Source organism: Sipha flava, unplaced genomic scaffold (genome assembly GCF_003268045.1).
Source record: "Sipha flava isolate LNK unplaced genomic scaffold, YSA_version1 207_pilon_pilon, whole genome shotgun sequence".
NCBI lineage: Eukaryota > Metazoa > Arthropoda > Insecta > Hemiptera > Aphididae > Sipha > Sipha flava.
In genome coordinates this window covers 770,485-795,573 of record NW_020272813.1, presented here as the reverse complement: position 1 = coordinate 795,573, position 25,089 = coordinate 770,485, and the positions used below count along the sequence as shown (strand labels likewise).

Genomic DNA, 25,089 nt, shown 5'->3' with positions numbered 1-25,089 from the left:
CTGTTATCCTCAAGTCATGTTTATTGATTATTATAGCTTATTTACGTAAATAAGTACATACGTGTTATAACGAAAAGATGGAAGTCTCATTCATTATTCATAATATAATGAATATAGGATAAAATAAATACTCCCTGCATAGAAAATAATAATTTCTTTGGATGATCTAAGTTTTTTTTTTTTTGTGTGTGTTCAATTAAACTAACTTAGGATATCAGGAATGTTTTCAAGGAATAAGATAAACGCATGTACAAAAATTAAAACAACATTTACCGTAACAACACAATACATTTTTATTTCTATACCAATTCCATTAATGTTTGACATAATAATTTCCCTTAAATAAAAACTTAAAACATAAAACAATTACACATTTATATTATCTTAACATACTGAGTAAAGATCTTATTTTTTTTGTAACGTAGGAGTGTTTTAGCTTGGAATTTTTCAACAGCTACGTGCCTACATTTAGGATAAACAATGTATATTGTATACAATAAAATTATACAGTTTATTAAATTTAAATATCACATTTTCTTTGTTTTAAACGTGTGAAAATGAGTTATGGAATGATGACAAATGAGTTATAGATATAAATAAAAAAATAAAAATAAAAAACACAAGGATTTTGAAAAAATGGTAAGTATATAATGTATTCTGGTATGCATGGTCAATGTGTATATGTATACACAATATTTATTAATTTATATAATGGGTGATATGTTCGTTAACCGGTAAAAAAGTTTTCATTTGTTTTAGATATTATTTTATGTTGATTGCCGAAATACAGTGTCATCCCGAAATCAAAATATTTATTTATATAATGTATTTGAATTTTAAAATGCTTCTATAATTAAACATTTTAATAGCCCTTGTATTAAAATTACATTGATAAATTAATTTTATAATCTAGTTAAAAATTGTCATTCTGTATTTGAACTCATTAAGTAATTTCTACAACCCTATAAATTAATATTACGTTTACCGTGAACGTTCTACGTAACTACAACCCCAAGAAATTAAAATGAAAATTTCTAATCCTGAATTTACAATCGGTCATTTATAATTATTCTTCGTTAATATCACTAACCTTTATACGTGATCAATAGTGACAATAAAATACACTAAAGACTTAATTACACACATAAAATTGAAATTCTTATATTTAATGTAGTTAAAAAAAAAAAAAAAATGAGTACAAGTATGGAAAGATTGACATTAATTTTTTTTTAAGGTTTAATATTCAGATCAATAAATAGTTTATTTAAATGTCACTGAGATCGAATTTATGGCACAGTGTATTAGTTCATTAGGGTAAAAATTTTTTTTTGAACGATATTAGATACATACGTGTCACCTAATGACCCTTACACTATAATTCATAAAATGAAATGATAAAGTAGTCATATAAACCATTGAATAACGGTTATTTCAGGACGGATTGTAGAATAAAGATAAACGAACATTTTATAAACACACAACATAGGCTGATTGAACACTAATTATAAATATATCAGACAAATATTTAATGAAAAGGCCAGATCGGTTGTCATTGAAATCGAAAACGATTTGGGTCAAAAAAAAGCACTTTTTATTAAATTTTACTACCGGTCCCCTACATGTGATTACATAAGGGTTATAATATTATACTCACATGAACGAATTATTATTTTTAAAAAGCACCAATACGTTTTGAAATATAACTCTATTATTATATTACATTGTTCAGTTAAAAATTAAAAATTAAATAATAATAAAAACAAATAAATTAAACAAATAGCCATCATCGTCACAGAGGTAACAATAGATAGTATATTAAATAGTTTTTGTCCGTAGTTATCAGCTATACGATTTGTTAGGATTTGTTGAGCAATTTACTTTTCAAAAATATAGATACATTTATTTATTTCTTCGATAAGCTGGATTGTTTTTCCTCAATAAATGATTCCGCGAAATGTGTGTATATGTGTGTGAAATGAAATTATAATAAATTTAGAAATAAAATAATGTAAATGCAACTAAATATATATATATGCGTTTAATCCTTATACTTATATGCACACGGAATAGATGCATGATTAGTTTATGAAGAATAAGATCTCTTAATTACCCCCTCTCCGAAGTGACGATTATTGGTGTACACGAGTAAAACACGATTAGTGATGTGTAACAAAGTATTTACCCGTGTACCGCGTACGTTCGACTCGATCTGTCCCGTCAATTCATTCATTAATACCCTGTTCCAAAAAAAAAAAAAAAAACATATCACTTATATTTTAGGTACGCTACCAGAGCATCCGTGCGCTTTCGTACGTTATTATCGGGACGAAAAAAATTCACGTAGGAAATTCATTAAGAACACTATCGGTCAGAAATTAATGTGCATGAACGTCATATAATAATTTGGTTTGCTGTGCTAATTAGTTCGTGTTGTTATTGACTCAGTCTTACGCGTTGCAAACTCGATGAAATGAAAAATTGGAATATTGCAACAGACAATTCGTATTACACAGGACGGGGCACGTTTATCGATAAGCTGCTTAACGGGAAACGGGATAATGCCGCGGCCCACCCTGCACATACATAATCATTATATATATAATAGGATTTTTTTTATGAATAGTATAAGTCATAAATACATATATCATGGTAACATAGTTTGGTCGTCAATGGGGCTACTCAATGTTTTCGAATGATACGATTTCCCGTGGTACTTACGAATACAGAACAAACGGAACCATCTCCTAATCGAAATCGTATTACGTCTTATGCAAACAACACTTAATAACAATAAGATGCGACGAAACGTTTCTTCTCCTGCATTTAAATGGAAAAATGAACACCGAGCGAAAACGACGTCCGGGACGCGCGACCCCAAGCGGTTTCTCGGTCGACTCGAATCGGTCGACGGAGGGAAGCAGCATGCATAAGCGCCATCCCGGAACGTGAACGTCGGAATCATCCCGCATTTGTACTGAAAAGTTACATAAGCCGTAGAACCGTCCGGCGGTCCCCGGTATGCACCACGGAGGACGCCGATCGGGGGATGTTTCGGGTTCGCTGGGGGATAAGCACGCACGAGGGAGGTGGAAGGAGAGAAACGGTATCCGTTGACGAAATACGATCACCCGAGCCACCCGTGTACCGTGAACTACCGGGCACAGGGATCATCCGGTACGCAGCGAAAGAATGGGATGATGTTTGTTCAAAGCACCCGTATCGATAGAATGACAAATATTATAACCTTAAACGGAGAGAGAGAGAAAAAAAAAATTAAATTAAAATTATGGTAAATAAAGCCCGTTGCCATTTTCGATATATACGCCCGAGAACGTGTACGGATATATAATAATAATGAAAGTAATAATAATAATAATAATAATTAAAACAAAAATAGTTATAAATCCGTAGACGGTGTGAACGCTTTAGAAAAAAAAAACCATTAGAACAATAAAAAAAAAATTGAACATCCGCCGGTATGGTCGGGCGTCGCGACGACCATCGCGCGGACGGTGATCGTGAACAGGGGTGGAGGAAAAAGCGACCATGTGGAATTCGAGGAGAGCGTATGCGGTATGGTGTTTGATAATACTTAACGAGTGACTATGCGGACGAAATGGTGTGCGTAATCACCGCCACGACGCAACACGCGCGCACGTCCGGCACCACGTGGTCCGCACGCGCATTAGAACGCCCTGGCCCGCTTGGTCTCCTCGTCCACGATCCGCTGCTGCATCAGGTAGTTGGCCATCGCTATGCCGCTGGCCGACCCGCATATGGTCACCTTTCGGTTGGTGGTGCCGGGCGCGTACACGCCTTTCTTGGATATGTGAATAGTGACGCCGCTCATCTGCTGGATCTCGACCAGCGACCGGCCGCCCGGGCCGATGATCGCACCCACGATGGACTCGGGCACGTCCATCTCGCGCTTCACCGACTGCTGGTCGTCCGTGGTCATCTCGAACAGCGCGGCGGCAGCGGCCGCAGCCGCGGCCGCGGGCCCGATCGCCTTTGGTGTGGCCGCAGCTGCGGCGGCCGCCACGCCTAGCCCATACGAGTTGGCATTCGACAGCGTCGGGCTGCCCGCGTTCTGCGACAGGATCGCGTTGATCGATATCGCGCCGCCCGCTAGGCCCAAGTCGAACAGGTCGTTGGTCACGGTGCTCAGCAGCCCGGTGCCGTTGTGGTGCTGCACCGACGGCGGCGCTGGCTGCAACATGCTCGTCTGGTTGATCAGCCCGACGATGGTGTTCGGGCTTAGCACGTTGTGCCTACGGGTGGACAAACAAAACAAAGGCGCAGGCCACATGTAATTAAATGGTATTATGTGATTTAATTCTAGCATGTCTAGTATAAACTGTTAATTGCAACTGTTCAACTTTTTTAGCGACCCGCTCAAATAGGTCTAAAATAAATTCGATAACTTCACTACCATCAACTCGTATTAAAACATATACTAATTTGAGCCTAATTATCGGTGTTACCGAAAATGAATATATTGTTTTCGTTTACGTTCCGAGAATCTTAGAGGATCGCAAGCCATGATTTTTTTTTTATTTCCACCACACACACAATATAGGGATTTAGACGATGCACGTGAAGTTGGCCCACCCATTATATACTAATTCATTTCTGCGAAAGAATATAAATTGAATTATAAAATTGTGGTCAAATTAAAATTATCCATTTCCTACTCATGAATCCCATTTTATTATCTTAAACATAGTCCACCCACATTTTCGTGAAACTTTTTAAATTTTTGCCAATTGATAATTTGTAATTCACAAGGATTTTTGAGAGAATTTTTTTTTTACCCTGGAGTCAGTAATTTCCGAAAAAAATAATTGGTTTCAAGTAATCATATATTTAGTACTAGTGAATAAAAAAATATTAATCAATTAGAATAAAATAATAATTTATCGGTAAATGGTAATTTAAAAATAAATATCAAACCTTACCTTTGAAGTTGCCATTTTATTTTCAATGCAATATAAAATAAAATTAATAAATTTACATCAGTTGCACAACCACGACTTAACAACACGTTCCAACAAATGTCGAAAAATAGCTCTTTATTTAAATAATATATGTGTAATTAACAAATAGAAAATTATATCAAATCTTTGTTGTTATAAAGTGTCTTACGTTGGAAAAATCCATGAGTCCTGACTCTGGACAGGTCTATTGTGTAGCTATCGACCATCATTATAATTAAGACATATCTACAACTCATAAGACATTAGTCACACTCATAAGTCGTGAATCATAATATTTAGGTAGGTAAATTTATTATATAATAACAGTGGGCAATGTGAGAATGATGGTTCAAAAATATTTATACTAGCTTAATTTGTACAATAATTTATTCTTCATAGAAATAATGAATAATACTATTCTATTTTACACATTTTACTAAAAATGTAAAATAACAGGTTATCTAGTTAAAAATCAAAACCTGGTTTCAAGTTATGGTTTTAATAATGGTTTTTGGTAATTTTTTAGTTCTATTCAAAAATCATAGTATCTATATAAAACCAATTTTTATTCGACCACAATATTATAATTAAAATTGTATATGTTCATTTGATTAGCAATAATCAAGTATTCTCTGTAATGTAAATAATATACTTTTGTAATTTAAATTAATAATTGTCTTTCATTTTTAGATTTTGAGTGAAGAGAGATATCTTATGGTTTTATAATAAAACGTTTGTGGTACATATTAATAATTATTATCGAAAATATTTTCAAGAAATATAGTTACCATTATTTTCTTTATATATGGTTGTGGGTGACATGGAAGTGCTTGAATACAGATACCTAGCTGCGTCATTCAATAAATTTGTATTTATATACATGTACACTCTGTACTAAGTACTACAAGCAGTTTAAAATCTATATTTATTACCAATAAAGGTATATAAATAAAATCACGTATAATATGAACAATACATTTATTTTAGACCACAACCCGTTAAGACATTATATATAAATATAGTACTGTATAATAATTAATAACTAACAAGTAAATCAATAAATTTTATAAATTTACCAAAATAGAATCGTCAATGTTGAACTAAATAAAATATTTATTAAATTATAATAAACTATTACAGTTCGAAATTTTTTAGGTCTCAGTTCACTCTAACACATTTTAAATTTTAAGTCTGATATGGTCTAAAAAAAAATGTAGCAAAATGTTCGGATCTACTACTAACCTTTGTTAAAATTTTCAATGCGGTCCGATCCCTACAAATTATGGACTGTGTAAGTAATGAAAAAGAACAAGTATGCACAAAATCAATGAAAAAAGGACTGTATTTAATTTTTTTTAAATTATTATACCGAAGCTTTAATCAGAATCGTGTTACTAATGCAATGATTTATCGTTGCTTCAAAATACAATATACCAATGCACTCTTATCCAGTTCGAGAAATTATCAACCTAACCTGTATCTCGCCCGACCGTGGAATCTCACGCGACTAGGAGTTTTGTCCTTTTTTATAATAATGTTCCCAAAAACACATTTATTAAAAATTCCATAATCATAAAATTATAATAATGAAAGTAATATGAGTAAAATTAAAAAATGTAATATAATTTGAAATTTTAGGGTGACTTGGTGAGGCTACGTGAAGTTGGCCTCTCAATCAATATAGCGCAAACGGCAAAACGGGCAAACGGCCATTGATATTCTATTCGACGTTTTCTGTTTCCAACGTACCGATCGATCTATTAAAGCAATAAGGATTTTGAAAACTGATATGAATTTTTCATAAAGTCTTCTTTAGATCGATTTTCTAACTTTTTAAATGTTGTACTTAAAATACCTAAAAATTAATTTTTGTTAAATTTTATGTTTCCAATTGGTTTAGTTCTATTTTGTGAAATTTTAGGAGAAAAAAATCAAAAAAGTCGTTCTAAAGAAGAATTTATGACGAATTTAAATCAGTTTTCAAAATCCTAATCCCATCAATAGATCGATCGGCATGTTAGAAATATAAAAAGTCTAAATTCCTATATTGTACGTGTGACAGAAAGAGAAAGAAAATCATGGCTTGCAATTCCCTTTGCACATACATATTTTTTTTTGTAAATTTATAACATTTAACCCTGTGTTACTACCCCACACAATAGTTACACTGTTACTACTCAGGGTCTCTTGGACCCATTTAAACCTTAAACCTTAAATATGATTATTATTTAACTCTAATAATCAATTATACTTCTAAATCATTTATTTGACATAAAACAAACAGTTTTCTTTATTATTTATAATGTATATGCATGATAAAAAAACTAACATGACATAAATAGTACTTCGTTTTACAAAAAAAAAAAAATTCAAACTAAAATTTAAAATAAGAACCATATAATAAGCCATAACATATGTAACATAAAATAAACTATTTCCTTTTTTATTTATAACGTATGTGTGTTATGAATATTATACACTTACAACATATTATAATACACATAATATCATATTGGTTCCTTAGATCGAAATACAATAACACTAATACTACTATGGGTCTAATGACCGAATATTTTATAAAATTTCAAATTATTAACAAACAACTAGGTACACGTGTTTATCGGCAAATGATGTAATTCTCATTTATATCCTCCAACATAAAGGTATTTAGGATAAAAGCAATTTATAGTTTAGCCAGCATAAGAAAAATAACAAATGGATTTACAACTTGGTCTATTAGACCCACAGTAGTAACACAGGGTTAAGTAAAAAGTTTCTTTTTTGTACATAAGCGTTTAATTATTTCTGACCAACGCGCAATCCCTTGTCGTCTGCGAGTTCGTCACTCAGTGGGGGAATAGTAAGTTCTTACACGATAGTAGCAGTTAAACAATTACATACATTAGTTTCTACAAATGTTATGTTCCTAAGTGGAAAAAAAAAGAGTTACTTTGATGAGTTCTTATACGGTGGAAAAATTACTCTGTGATTATTCTATACTTGGGATATATAGATATAGTTTTACGTATATTGGTTATTTTACTTTTTCTAATGATTTAGTTTTGAATTTTGTGATTATTTATTAGAAATTATATATCAAATGATAATGTTTTTCCTCCAAAAATGTGGGTGCAATAATCTTCTCATATAATACGATGATTGCATGCGAAAGTTTTCATTTGATTTTAATTCAAATTTTTAACGTCAAACCAACGTCTAGATTTTTTTAAAATTATTGAACTTCACAAACTTTTTCAAATAAATATGTATGTAAAAATAAAAACCACAAATAGTAACACAAAAACAAAAATCAGTAAAACATATACTAAAAAAGAAAATTATATAAACTAAACATTTTTTAGATTATACAACAAACAAATTAATCAATACAATTATGTTAATTTTTTAAGTTATAGAAATAACCCTTATAATATATAAATCATCACATTATACGATTTTTTATTATTTTTTCCCTGTCGGGTAGGAAATAGTTATGTAAAATAAATCCAAATTTTGGGTTGTAAAATTTTAATCAGAGTATTACATTTTTATGTATAAAACCTAAACCAGTGGTTCCCAACCAGTGTGCCGCGAGCGCCCTTTAAATGTGCCGCGATAAATTGTTTTATAAGTATTTATTTACCAACTTATTATTGATATTCAAGATGAAAACTGATCGAACTAATCGTAGATACATATAATATTATTTATTGTAAGTATGCCCGTCGCAGCCGTCTCGATCGATCGATTGTATTAATATATTTCAAAATAAATAATCGTCAAATAGAGTAGACTGTTAATAATATACATATATATATAAAATATGGTTCACATAATATATGGATTGGTGTGCCGTGAAAATTTTTTTAGAGATGAAGTGTGGCGCATTGTTAAAAAGGTTGAAAAGCACTGACCTAAACTATCTCCCTATATTCTAACTGATCTACTAAATACCTAGTTAATTTATTCTAGTTACAATCAATATAAATAAAACCATCCTAATTTTAAAATTTGTCATTAATAATTATATACTTATATAAAATTAATAAAATATATATTATGTAATTAATTTATGTATTGTTAGTTTAATGCGTATTTGTATGAGCGGTTTTGTAATATTAATTTTCATTTAAATAAGTTTATTGATTAATCATAAAATACAGGTAGGACAAAAAGTGGTGGAACTTTTTTCAGTGGTTGATCAAATTAATCGATTTAAAATAAAATTGTATTAGCCACTAGTTTTTAAAATCACATAAACTTTAAGTGTATCAAATGTATTAATTTCATTTAAAAAAGGTGAATTCATTATGACTTGATAATAATTAATAATCAATGCACTTACACGTAAAAGCATCCTAATTCAAAATTTCAAAATAAAAACCTGATCTAGAATCCAGGTTTTTGATTTCAGAATCCGGAATCTGAATTTACAATAAAATCCAGACTTTTCCCATCACTAGTAGGAACTAACCTACGTGTCTGATTTTTACCGGGTAGAACTTACATAGGTATGTAACTTTATCTGCCGCGTAGGAACTAACGTATATATATTATTTTATCTGCTAGGTCTCATGTAGGAACTTACATTTTCCCCTATCTAGTGTCAGTGTGAAGTTGCACGTATGACACGGGTTCAATCCAGATGTATTGTCTGAACAGTCCGTCTGTGTTTATGTCAGTTTTTAATTTATTCGGATGATTGTTTAATGGAATACTAATTTTATTCGTTAAGATAAAAGTAAAAACAGAATTTGCAACCTTTCCGGCATGAACAAAAGTTTAACTAATTTAGTTCGATGAACAGACAACTGACAAAACTGTTGGATGAATCTTGTCAAATACTGTTGTTGAACTGTTGAGTGCTCTACCAACATCACGGGCAGTACGATCTACGTATTATTTTACATTGTTTCTCCATTAATTCGTTAACAAAATGAAATATCTGAACACCAGAGTTCAAAAATAATTTACAAATACATGCATTTATTTTAGTTTCAAAAATCTCATGAACCGTGTAAAATATAATCACTATCAAGGAGGCAGAAAACCCGTAACACAATCTGCGTTTTTGACGATCATTTCAAAATTTATCACTACCTCAGTTTAGATATGAATTCACCACAATCTCATTTTGTTATAATACATTTCACGTTCGTCGTTTATATTTATATAATTTGTTCAAGTAATAGTTTCAAACAGGAACTGATACGTTCAAATATCATCGTCGCATTATTATTACTAAGACTACATAGTATATTGCTTATTGTTACTATTAGATAACATCCACCCATTCCGCGATGACGCGGGTTTGGTTTCAATCAAGTCGTTTTCAAGGAATTCGGGGAAGGGTGGATGGCAGTAATGCATATGAGTGCATTCCACTCCAGAGGATTCGGATTACACTCGGTTTGTGTTTGAATTAAATGTGTATTTGAAATATTATTTTCCGTAAATACATAATTGGATTTGTTTTCGGAACACTTCTCGAGTTGAAAATATGCTGCTCCCACGTTAATTATCATCCCTTTCCTCTATACCATTGAACACGCACGATGTATACACCCATTGTACTAGGTTAGAGTAGAACAAAAAGTTCAAATGTATGACGTTTTAAATCCCAAAAATAAATTCTCTTTAGGTTCTATTTAGGAAAGGAAAAAATAATAATACACTTTTAAAAGCGGCTGACGAATAATTTCTCATAAACACATTTATAATATACCGAGATTTTTTTATTCGATTTCAAGCTCAACACTTTTAATAACATTTTAAAGTTTCCATAACGTATGAACTGTTTATTAATTTTAAAATCTGGTAAAAAAATTGCGACCGAAATTAGGTCGAAATACATTTCGATGTGTTAGATTTCTACAAACTACATTTGATTTGACGTCTAAACTAACCAACCGGAAAAGTACATTTTTTTTAACATAAACAATTTCACCAATGCTATCCAAGCGTAAGTTTAAACAAAAAATTATTCATTCATTATTTTATTAAAATTCTGGCCACTTAATTCCAATACTATTTCAAGAATATTTTATTTTTTTATTTTAGCATTTTATTACGATTTAAAAAAAAAAAGGAAATATTTATTTATGGTTTTTCAAGTTAATTTATTTACACAATACATTCTTAATCGTTGACGAAATATGAAAATATTTTTTAAGTATATATATATATATATATAACAAAATTACGTGGTAGTGAAACAATGGCTTCGAAGTTATATTTTACAAAATTACAAAAGCACACAATTGAAAACCGTTGAATAATATAATTACCTACTCCGACTTCTGAAGTGAAAATTAGTCATTTCTTGCGTGTGATATAAAATATGTTTCTATTACTTTGTAAATTGGATTAATCACAAGACCCTTTGTGAGTACATTGAATAATAAAGTGCGTTTCACTTAAAATGCACCGCGAAATTAAAATTGTTATCCAATTGAATAAAATACCATACGCGAGACAAAAATCGTGTGCCAATAAGTACTCGTACTATGGCATCGGTAAACAATGTAATAGCATTGTACCAATCAAAAAATTATAAATTCATGATTTTTATATAAATATTGATACAATTCATTTAATTGTAAAAATGTCAGCAACCTTTTTTGATTTTCATCGATCAACTATCAATTATAAACAATTATATAAAGTTCTTATGAAAAATAAACCAACTGTACAAAAATTAATAATTCACTAGACACGTTTAAATGTGGAGTTTGTTCAAAATTTATACATTATTTAGTAATTTATATTAAGCTTCATTTAATGCGATATTGTTTTACGCGAAGATTAAGAAATCGTTACGTAACATGCTTACCTAAAAACAAATGCATACAAACGTCTGATAAGTTAATTTTAAAATCAATACGATAATAATGTATATTACAATATGAATATTATCAGCCATGTTTCAAATAATTATCCTATCTATTTCCTATATACCCTATTTTTACACAAAATATTATTCTTTAAATAATCTCATATAATGTATAAATTATTTACTATCTTGATGTAATCGAATATAATACAAATTGTTTTATTTTTACTTTAATTTTATAAAAAATATCATATTTAAATAAAAAAATTAATTCCTATAAAACAGAAGGATTAAGCATTTTCAAATTATATTTTCTTATAAAATGATTATTTATAAACATTCAAGTAGAATACAATGTGATTTTGTGAATGATTTTTAAAGGGTTCACGTGTGACCGGCCAAAATTTAATGCTTTTTTCAAACAAACAATAAGTGCTGAATACCGTCAGTATCCTATTTTTGAATTAAGGTACTATAAGTATGTGTTATGAAAAAAATGTATACACAAAATAAATAATGATTGCGTATATTGATGAGCCATCATATTTTTTTATTGAAATTTTTTTAATTTCGACATGAATAATAGAAATACAAATAATAAAACGGTTTCACTTGTGCCTGATTAACCTCGGGTAGTCGTATCATTTATATACAGTACATAGAAGTAAAAGAATTTTAATAGAGTATTTGCTTGTATTATATTATAGTGAACTACTAACTTTAACATGCATTTTGACAACCGAATAATCAAAAAGGGCTATATTAGTTTAATCCCTTATTATGATTGTAAATATACAGATTACAAAAATAAAAATATCTATATATAAATATTAGGCTACATAAATATTCATAAATCACTACGAATATTTAACATTTAATATTTAATATTGAATTATATTTAATTTATATTTTATCGGCCAAATATAATAATAATGCAATGGTATACTGACCAGACAATAATATCGATTTTATTTTTTTTTAATGTATATCATATAAGTGGGTTTCAATGACTAACTTATCTATCAGTAATCGTCCATGCATTTCATTTATACACGATTAAATTATCTTCATGTTCAATTATTATATGAGTACTGTTGTGAATTGTTATATAAGTCGACGAAAAAATATTTTAATAAAAAAAAAGAGATTATATTTATTTTCTTACTTGGCTAATGTCAAGAAGGCAACGGCTATTTCGTTAACGGCCGTTTCAGGATACCCGCTAGACCTTAATAATGGCTTTACGTTATCTAAGAATTTATTAGTGAATATCCCATTACTGACATCCTGTGTAGATAATGACGTATTTAAGTTGTAGCTGGTCTGATTGTTAGCTGAAATGTAAAATTATAGTTAATTAAAAGATTTTACTAAAATAGTACAATAAAACACAAATGTAGGGTGAAACGTACAGCAATTAGTTGTAGACAGGGCGTATGGTGATCCTGTTGGATTGAAATTCGCCACAGGCCCATTTACATCGGCATAACTTAAATTCGGACAGGATGCGCTTAATGGATCTTCAATTATTTTATTTAATATACAAGAGCACACTTTTTTGTTTCCTTCCATGTCACCTATGGAACGCGTAATGGAAGGCAATGGAAAACAATAAAATAAATAATGATAATTATAAGTACAACGATATTATAAAAGAAAAAATTTAAAAACCTATTTACAAACAAGTATTTACCTGAGACAGTGATACACCGTTCTTGAAGAGTCGTATCTTTTGCTTTTTGCGATATCTGTACAAAGCAACCGCTGTCTTCTTTCAACTGTTTAATATACGCCCCAGCCTTTCCGATGATCATACCCGCCGTCGAGTTAGGTATCAGAATCTTTACCTTTAATTATTATCGTTATTGCTGATTTATTAATTGCATTCTACTAATAAGTGTTTTTTATTTTGAAATATGTGTTCAAACCTGTTTTTCTCGGTCTGCAATTGCATCAGCAGAATTTTGTACCCTATTTGCTGCCTCTGGTTTTTCCCGAATTCGTTCCATGATGAACGTTAACGCGGCCATTATGTGATCGGAACAAGATCCGGATATAATACAAACTCTTTCGGTAGTACCTGCAATTGTTGATAAATTATAACTATGATATGAATATATGTACCTATACCAACACTTAAAATCAAAATATATAAGCAAACACTAAAAAACTAATCTAACCAATAATAATTAAAAAATATATTGATATAATAAAAAAAAATATGAATTGATCGGGTTGTTCTATAGTTTTCAACTGATTTGTTTTACAATCGTTTTATCAGATATCTGAGAACAATAGATCTATTTGAATTATTTGTCATATATTTTTAATAGAAGGTTTAATAGCATTCAGCTTCGAAAATGTGAAAATTTATAATGACTCGACAACAGATTAAGAGAAGAAAAAGAGAATATCTATCTCAAGTAGACATAATGATAAATTTGTTTTCCGAATTCTAAATGCGTGATTAAGTTAATATTAGAAAATGTAAAGTATATTTAACAACAATATTATAGTCTATTGCGCGATTACATTGACACGAGCAAATGCGTGCGAAAATTGAAACGATAGACACGAATTACTAATTATAATTTTTGAAGTTCATAAAACGCGAAGCGGCACTTGCACCGTTGGTAATGCTGTTTAAAATTGAATTCCATAGTAATTATAAAATCTACACACCGCGTGTAAGATCGATGGTGTTTTAATAGTTTGTTAACAACTTAATTTTTTCATACAAATTAATATTGAATTCACTTAATTTTAATAACTTAAAGAAAAACCTAATACTATATTTAATTTTTACTTTATACCAGTGGTTCCCAAACTGAGCACCGCGGTACCCTAGGGGCACTGTGAGCACTTTCTAAGGGCACCGTGGTCTATGGTTCATAACAAATAGTTTATAATGTTTAAAATTTATTTTCTTTATTGTTTTTATAAAAACTTTATTTCAAATAATGAAATATTTTCTATTGTATACTCGGACATTCTCTTTTTAACTTTATAATATTTTTAGGTTTTAAAATGCATTAATTTATAATGAAGTTAAATTTTAATAAAATTAATAAAATTAGTTATCAATGAGTATTTTTTTTGTCTTTCATGTTATTCACAGCAGGGCACCGTGGCTAAATTGAGTCCAAAAAAAGGCACTGCGGAAGAAAGTTTGGGAACCGCTGCTTTATACTATTACATTATATTTTTATTTTTTATTATTATACAAATATAATTACCATTTTAAACAATCACCGATTAAGTTCAAATAAAAAACTCAATATTAAGTGATAATTAATTGGAAATTAGTTTATTAGAATTTTCTAAAAACTTATTACTCTAACATCATAACTATAATTAACATTGCATTTCTTTCTAATCTTCTTTCTTCTAAAATTGACAGTCACGAATCACTATCTCGTGTTTCGTTTAATATCCCCTGTTGCCGCACACGATCATCTGTTCCGTTCCACATACCCTTATTCTCCTCAAACTAATATTTTAACTCGCCGATCCGTCTTATGCGCATTGCCAACACTGACTCTTCATTTTCCCTTTAAAATTGAGCCTCGTTTACTCAGAGCTTATACTATTTTTTTTATCATTGTATATTGAATATTCTTGTATTATAGAGTTCATCCCGTATTTTTAAATAAAATAAAAAATAAATAAATAAAAAAACAAAATTAATTGCCTGAATTGGAAGGTCCGGTCTGTCACCTTTCCCCGCTGCCTTTTTTTTAATAAGTATAAGTATAAATATATTTTGTGTATTTTTTAAATTGATAATAATAATAAAAAATATAAAATAAATAATAAATTTGATATGTGTCGGAAGTTATGTTTTTTCAGTGGTTGTTTATGAACTGAAAATTTAACACAAATTGTACTATATCTAATATCTAAAAATAGAAATTAAACTTTAAAGAATAAGCGCTTAACAAAAACCACGTTTCTGATAGTTTTTAAGTAAATTAAGCTTCCTATGTTTTTGGAATACATTTATCTTACGTTGTACGTCTCTAATTTTAAAACTACACTACTATTTCGCGCTGAAGTTCACTAAAAGCATATTATGTATGGTTAATAATAGATACGGTTTGTTCTAGAAAACCATTTGAACTAATTTCCGAACAGTTGGGGATAATAAACGTAGTAAAAAACATAAAAGTAATTCCGCGTTATAGGATATCAGAATTGCATTTGGTCCGAGTATTAAATAGAACCATTCCACGTGTGGTACCCAATTGTTAGAGGGTGGATGATATAAGATTGGAAAAATCGCACATACTAATTTGTATCCGTAGTTCGCGGCGTCAGCTTTCCATTTGGCATTAATTATTTTAAATCCAATGAATACGCGCGCATCGATTATGTGTAGTTAGTGGTTAGTGAGGAAACTGTTCAAGCAATATTGAATATTACCGAATTCGAGTGTTCAGAATCAAACGCGGGCACACATCTTAGTACACTATAGCTCATTATTAGTTCAGAACTAGTATGTTAGAACAATACTGTATGGTCCGTAAAATAATAATTAATATTAATTACATTTCGCTATTTAATATTAGTGAGTAATTTTCGCGTCCAATGGATTTTCAATATAATTTATATTTATAAAAACAATAATAACCCACACCCATTTAGCTGTTTTAGGTTTTTTTTTTTTATTTTTTTTTTTAGATTTTGATTTTAAGTGAAGCGAGAAATGTATTGGTTATGGTGGTTTGTTTTATTTTTTGTGTCTAGCTGAATAGTTTTCGCCAGAAAGCTAACACGGATCATCAAGAGTAGAAATTGATTTCAATAACTAATATTGTTATGGGGTACTTTCGGGATGTCATTTTTTAATATTCTCAACAGTTTTACGGTTATTCTATTGTATTTTTGTTTTTTGTATCAAATAATTGATCATTTTATGATTCTAAATGTATTAATTGGAGAGATTTCAAACATTTACAAAGTACTTACGTTATCATAGAAATTTCATAATTTTCGAATTATTATTTTTATACATTCGCACTATTCATTGGCACATAACAATTTATTATTTTTATTTTTTTTTAATTTACTATCTGTTCTAGTTTTATAATTATTTCGATTTTGTGTTTCGATACATGAAAATTTAAAACAAATTTTCTCATATATTAATTTAACTTTCTTGAAAAAATATCGAATATACATACCTACAAGAGCATAACCAATGGTGGTAGGGGACAACATGCTCATTACCATAAATAACAAATACATAAATTTTTAACTAAAATTTTAATTTAGCTATATATTTAGCTACATATTTAACAATATTTAATATTTTTTTTTAATTATATTTTAAGTGTTCAAATGATCATTTCCTATAAATAATTTTACAGGAATATTTTCAAGTATATCATGATGATTATTTTTTTTTTTTTGTGTTGACTTCCTGAATTATAATTAAAGACCATAAAATAAGATAAATAATTTGACATATGTAAAAATTGAAAAATACACTTAAAGAATAACACTAAACATGTTTTGATAAATATTTGTCCTCCCTCCTAATGAAATTTTTAACTACGATTTTGTATACATTGAAAATACTTTTTTTTTTAAGCGTTTGAATGTTACTACAATGATTAAATTTAAGTGATTATTTTTTTTTCACAAAAATTGGTTCATTAATTCAACCAATCCATCCGGTTGTAAAATTATAAAGCTAAATTATATTAATCATAACTGTCTTTAAGAATACCCAATATCAGTGTATTATGTATATTTATGTATCTTTTATTACTCTCTTAATAATATTATAATAAGACAGAAATATTGAAAATTACATAAATATTTTACACGAAGAAACCGTTTCATGAAATATATATTCGCATCGCAACAATTTATAGTATACACATTTTAATTCAATTATACATTTTTATGCTTGAAATAAGTGATATATGAAAGTAACAAAATGAAAATAATAACTGAAACTTTTTGTTTTAATTTAAATTTAATTATTAAATTAACTTAATTTAAAATCTATACAAATAAGCATAATAAGTAGACGACATTACACAATAAAATATAATAATGGATTAATGATCAGGAGAAAGGAAACCCATTTAAAAACAATACCTCCCATTTAATTTGATAGATTCAAAAATTAAATGTATAAAAATATTTACAACACATATAATAAACGTACCTATGATTCATTTGATTGGCAGAAACAGCAAAAATGATGTTCAATAATAATCAATTACAGTCAAGATCAATATTAAAATGCTTTTCTGTTAAAAATTATGGAAGAATATATATATATTACAAAAATGTACTACGTAGCTATTCAAAAATACGTATTATCTCCCCAAATTATATGGTAATTAATCGACACTCAAATTTATACAGAAACGGCTAGTCAGTCGTTTTCATAAAATTAATGGTATATGTACCTATACATAAATGTTAAAATCGATCCAGTGAGATTCGTTCAATTTGTATTTATCCCCACGGCTTAAATACGATCCTTACATATTACAAAAAAGTATACATGAAATTAAATATAAAGATAGGGATTTGATATTCGGATCAGGAAGAAACATGAACTTATTCAATCGGGTATACATTTCGTTTTATGTTAAGTGGAAAGGGATTTGCTTTTTAAAAATAAGATGCAAAGTGATGAAATTGAAATAATTTTACTTCCATTCAAATTTTTAAAATTATTTTTAGATATTTATAAAATCAATTTTATGGAAATGTAACTGATTTTTTTAAGAATGGTGATATTTACACTTTATTTTTTAGAAGAGTGTAAGTCTTTTTTATTTATTTATTTACATATTTTTGTTGCTAATTAAACCGTTTCATAGCAGAATTATAATAATTGAGCAAAAAAATATGTTGTTATATTTGTAAGTCTATCCATTGCCTGAATTAAGTAAAATGTATTAGAACAGTTAATTTAACTATTATATATTTAAATTAAAAAAAGATTTTATTAAGTTAATCAACTTACCAGGATAAAAATCATTTGTTTTTGACATTTTAATTTTTGTATTAGTCTCTGTTTGTAGTTGTGCGATGGTTTCTCCACCTTTTCCTATGATAGCACCAGCGGTAATACAAGGAATTAAAATTTTCATATGATACATTCCATCTGAATTTCCTAAAAAAGAAAAAAATAGTTTTCAATTTAACGCATAAAATAATAATAATAATAATATGGAATTACATTTTTTTTAAATAAATCTATAAATCTTATTTTTATTACAAATATTGAAATAAAATATGAACAATAAATATCTTTAGGACCTCATGAGATCATCAATAATTTATTTTATTCAATACAATTTAAAATTACTATGTTAAGATTGTACATTATAATGAAAAAAAATCAATTAATCATTATAATTTATAATAATAATAATATTATGAATGTACATAAAAATAAATTATACCTATACAATTTGGAGTAGATAATTAAATCCTTTGGTATTTAGTTCGTATACAGTTATTAGATTTTCAATGTATGTTATTAATTTAATTTGAATGACACTTAAGAATAATTTCAATTTAGAATATGTATATGAATGTAAAAATAACAAAAAAAATTGTTTAAAGCAATGTTCTATAAGCTACAAATACAACTTTTTTTTTATAATGAACGATTTTCCAAATGTTCCATAGGTCCATCAATAAAGTGAATACTTTACTTTTATTTAATGGTAATTTCTCAAATTTTTAATCACTTAAAAACGCGTACCAATAAAAAAATAGTTATACCCGAAATTTATCAATATTACATTTAATTATTTCATTTTGAAAAAAAAAAGTAATAACCTGAAATAATATTGAAAGTAAAAACAACTATTTATTTCAAGATTTTATACTTCATAATAAATACGTCAAAATATATTTTCCTTACATAAAATACAAAATACTTATTATTGCTAATCTTGAAAACTAAAAATTTAGTAATACATTTTTGTTCACGAGTAATTTTATGATAAAAATATTACAAATAACTTAGCAAAAATGTATTTCTTTATAGTAATATTTAAAAATTGAACGAAAATACTATTATAAGAATTTATTTTTATACAATAATTTTTATCATTTAAAATCTTATTCTAATAATATGATTTATTATCGTCTTTAAACTAAAAAATACTAGCCTCAGTAGCCTGTCAAAATCTTTTACATCACCAAAAAAACTGTATTCAAATATATTTTTTGAGTTTTTTTTTATATATTTATGAAATTAAAAAATTACTTATTTAACATTTTGTAACATAACTGCTAAATTATATCTCCCAGTTACTCAACAAATCTATTTGAAATTATTAAAACACCTCTACAGAAAATCATAATTAAAAGTACAGATTTAGAAAATTTACATAATTCAAGCATTATTATTCATTTTTCACTTTACCAAGAATTTAACACATTTAATATTTTACCAATATTGATTAAGTAATCAAAATACAAAGTATTATGGCCCTTTGAATAAAAACAAATAACCACTGCTTTTAATAGCATATAGTAGGTGAAATGTTGTTTACTGAAACATTTAAAATCAATAAACACATTTACCCATGCATATACTACATACACTCGTCATATATACACTTAAAATATCTACAGATAATTCTTGTCGAGCGTTGATACACGCTTCGAATTTTTCGATAAAACATTCTATTCGCCTTAAGATTCGACACAGCGAGAATTTATTACACATGTACACACACACACACACACACACACATATATATATATATATATCACCTACTCAGAGATAATTCTTGCATAATTTATAACAAAGAACAAAACCAATCAAAACCAAAAAAAAATCTTTAAAGGTACTCGTTATTTACAAACTAAAGTACTTGTCATTACAAAACACTGATTTACTCATTGACAAGGGTATTATTTGAGTTTAAAAAGCCTTGGCAAATGAGCTAGTGATTTTGGCAGAATAACCCACGCTAGTAGTCAACCATTTCCAGTGAAATTACAATCGGTTTTAATTTTGGCCAATGTTCCAGAACCCGGCCATAAACTCCATTTAGGTATAATTTATACTAAAATAGAAAAACTAAATAATTTTAGATGTAAACTAAAGAAATACTTTTAAAATTATTATTTAATAAAACATACTGTTACCCGTCGATGTCAGATTACAGTAAAGAAAAATAAAATTATTGAATAATTAAATAAATAAATAAATAAATAAATAATTTATTGAATAAATATAAATTATGTATATATTGTAATAACAATGTGCAATTAATGTTTAGGTAAAACATTAAATGGAAAATAATAAACTAACCTGCAAACATAATAACAATTGCATAATTTATTTCATCACAATGTTTATTTTTAGGTGCAAAAAAGCAAATTGTGAAAAAATAGAAATATTTTATAAATTAAAAATATTATATCCAAATATATATTTTATTTTATCACTTAATAATAAGGATTTTATTTCAATTTAATATTCGTTCGTGTCAAGATTTATTAGAGAGTATTCGCCATTTCCAACTTGTAACAAAAACTTAGAAAATTTAATTTAATTTTGGTTTACTTGCATATTTCTAAATAGTTTAAGAATTTGAAAAGGCGGCCAAATCGGAGAACACTATACAGTTTTGAATAGTAAGCTGTCTAAAGTTATGTGGGAAAACTGATAAAATTTGTCTAAAATCTCCTCCCAAGACAATAATTTTTCCACAAAAGAAAACATAGTTTTCCATTATATCTTTTAATAATCGATTAACAACCATTAACGAATACGCACTTGCTATAGGCGCTTCGTCACAAATAATAAGTTTTGATTTTCGAATAGTTGATGTCTCTTTGCTATTAACCTTCGATGATGAAACCGAAATATCTGTTAAAACTAAAGGTAATTAATATCGACTATGTATTGTGCGACCTCCGGGTAACCATATTGCTACTATTTCAGTCCAAGTAACCGGAATTACATCATAACCCATTTATATAAATTTAACCCGGCATCGACGGATAATTCAGCTAGTCTGTTAATGAGGCATTTTTAAACGTATGTTTTCACTGTACCTCCAGGATCATCAATATAACATACGTTAGGACCTTTTGTATTAACAAGACTCACTTATTTCATATTATTTACAATATCACATTGTTCTTGATTCGCACTTCAATTAAATCACGTTGAAAAGATAATGGTAATGTACTTTGTTGATTTGATTCGCTATTTATAACAGTAACATTATAATCTGGTAAATCAATTGATGTCAATGACTAACCATGCAATTTTAATGTAGCTGAAATATCTGATTAAGTTATTTCATAAGCAATAGTGGCATTAGAAAATTGTACAAAGTCTTAACTTATTGCATGTTTAAATACTTCCCATAAAACATTAGCGTTATAAGGTCTCTGAAAAATACATATATATGCAAACATTTATCGAATTTGCTTGAACATTTGAAAAACAGAGACTTAGCTTAAATAACAATACCACTCTGAATCATCTAAGAGCAAATTTCAGTTTTTAGTTGCAACTTTAAAGGTATAAAATGTTATACCATAATATGTCCAATGTCTTCGAATGATTTAGCACCAATAACGTGGAGTAGAAGTAATCTTAGATAATACCGTTCACCATCAAAAGATGATACATGGTACATTCTGCCAATGACTAGAAGATATTTAATTCGTTTGTTCCATTGCTTCCCATTCCAAACATAATGAATAGATGTCTCGGAATGACTATATGGACTTTTAGTTTCTTTATTTTTATTTAAATTTAACCATCCTATTAATGTAGTACTTTTCAACTCTACGTGCGTTAAAGCTTCTGCTGCATTGTCATTGGTGGAATACACTTGTCGTACTACAGTATGAGATTGTTCATGCATATTGTATGAAATCATTCTATAAGCTGCTTCACATGATTCAACGTACCTAGTACTTAAATAAGCTGAGACTTCATAATTCACTGATTTTTAGTCGATAATAACTTGGAGATTAACACGTCATGACTTTTATATAAATATGTTTATGTAAGTATTTGATACTGTGGACGCTTGCATAAATTTCAAAATGTAAATGAACTTTAAAGTAATTTAATAGAAAGTTATTGTACGTCACAACATAACTATTTTCAATAGCAATAAATTTTCCATTAACCATTATACTTATTTTTTGGTCATTATCTCATCACATATACGCAGGATTTCTATTGTAGTTTTCTCTTGTACAACTTGAAAATAATTTAGGGAATTATATTTTACACTGACTATTTTCTATTCATATAATTTTCTTTAAATTTAAATTCCCGCAAGGTCCGTGTAAAATATGACTTTTTACTAAATTTTATACAATGTACTATCATGATTTGGATCAGGAATTTCTGCGAACACAACTCTCTCAATATCCTTAACATCTCTAAACTTATAATGAACCTCAAGGACTACCAACAAATGAACATAATCCTCTTTTTTTGAAATATATTCACGCATGAAAATATTGCATCTTATGTCAGTTTTACATTTACTATTATACTGCATATTTATATTTCAATATGGTTCACTGTACGGCCATATCAAAGTGTAAATCATAGGGTCACAATGCATACTGTCGTAACCAATACTTTATATATCTCCTTCTTTTGGATAAACTAGTATGTTTATGTGAATGAGGTGGACCATCTGATGATTCAAATATTGCTGCGATTTCAGAAATTGTTGAAACATTGTACCTATGGAAATCTTCTCTAGGTTCTTGATAAAATCGCATAACCATATTAATAGTAATTTAACTCTCACATTGAAGCGTCAGTTCATGCAATTTTTTATAAGACTAAACATATGAATTAATTTTAGATAATACTTTAAGTAATTTATCAAATATATAAAATTTTAGTAATACATTTTATGAATTGTTTAATCTAACTTTGTTTGCTAATATAATTATATATTTAACCTTACAATAGATTTATACCAGAGATAGGATAAAGGGAGCTAATACGATGTTATATATCTCCATATATTTTAAAACAATAAGACCTATACTCCGATGATAATATTATTTGAGAACCAAAATAGATAAATGACATCGTACTATTATATCAGGGGTGGCCAAATTACGGCTCGCGGTCTTATTTACAAAAACCAAAATATTTAAATTTCTTTGCATAAATTTACTAAAAAAAAAATTTTATTGCATAGATATAAGGATATAGTGTACAGATTAATAAACATAAAAAAAAATTAATTTATATGAATAATAAATTAAAAAATTAAACATTAAGTTAAATTTGTTTGCGTAGTATTTTTTTCATTACACCTTTTTTAGTAAGCTTCTTAAGATCTGGTTGAATTGATGTAAGAGTAGTTCTTAGTAATTCTGTGAGATGATCAATAGTCAAATTTTAACGATATTTTGACTTAATTATTTATATATATGTTTATCGACTGTTAGCTTTCTTAATTACTTTTGTAGTATAAAAATACCGATTAGATAATTTGACTGTTAATATAATCTTATTAATACATGTGGCTCGTGTACATAGTCATGTTGGCCACCCCTGTATTATATTGACGTAAATTTTCTCTAAATTGTTTAGACTCTTCATTTTCATCAGTAAATAAATTAAATATTTCAATAAACAAACTGTACCCCGGTTAAGATATTTTGCCATTACCATAACATAAACTAAAATTCCTTCTAGCCGTTTTTTCACACTCAAAGTGAGACGAATAATAATGCTCGTATTTATATGTTAAATTACCCAAACTATAGGAAGTAATGTGAATTATATTATTGTATGTGATAATACGCATTTATAACACAATTTAAATGGACTCCGGTTTTGGTTTATACGATTTTCATTACGTTTTTTTCACCTCTTCCAGCTAAAGAATGTTTATTATAATTAATTTTATTATTTTCATTTATTTCTTTAGGTAGAATAAATGAATTTTGAATATTTATATTATAAGCAAAAATTAAAACCCGAGCTTAAATTAAAATAATATATATTATTTACCGTTATGGGACATTTAAACGTTATAAGCAATTGAGCGTTTAACGTTATAAAGAATTTAATCGTTATCAATTTAAGCGTTTAAACGTTATACAAATTTAAACGTTTAAAAAATTTTCCGTTAACCGTTATTGACAGTTAAAATGTTGTGAGCAATTTAGCATTTTTCGTTATTTATATTAATGTAAAATTCGAAACGTTTTCAAATGTAGTATTTAGCAATCAAAACTATGTAAAATAACATTACATATTTTAAATATTATATTATATTATAT

The 25,089-nt window shown here is 28.2% G+C and overlaps 1 protein-coding gene across 1 annotated transcript in view; it reads right to left on the bottom strand.

The window, feature by feature from the left end:
* Nucleotides 1–268: 268 nt before the first annotated feature.
* The window catches only part of LOC112682651 (RNA-binding protein Nova-1), a 79,320-nt gene continuing 54,499 nt past the window's right edge, over nucleotides 269–25,089 (bottom strand). The window contains exons 2-7 of the mRNA XM_025553324.1: nucleotides 18,800–18,949; nucleotides 13,737–13,888; nucleotides 13,502–13,655; nucleotides 13,221–13,385; nucleotides 12,974–13,142; nucleotides 269–4,271 (exon numbers count right to left, since the gene is read on the bottom strand). Of these exons, the coding sequence (XP_025409109.1) occupies nucleotides 3,686–4,271; nucleotides 12,974–13,142; nucleotides 13,221–13,385; nucleotides 13,502–13,655; nucleotides 13,737–13,888; nucleotides 18,800–18,949 (1,376 nt within the window). The 3' untranslated portion in view covers nucleotides 269–3,685. The remainder of the gene's footprint in view (nucleotides 4,272–12,973; nucleotides 13,143–13,220; nucleotides 13,386–13,501; nucleotides 13,656–13,736; nucleotides 13,889–18,799; nucleotides 18,950–25,089) is intronic.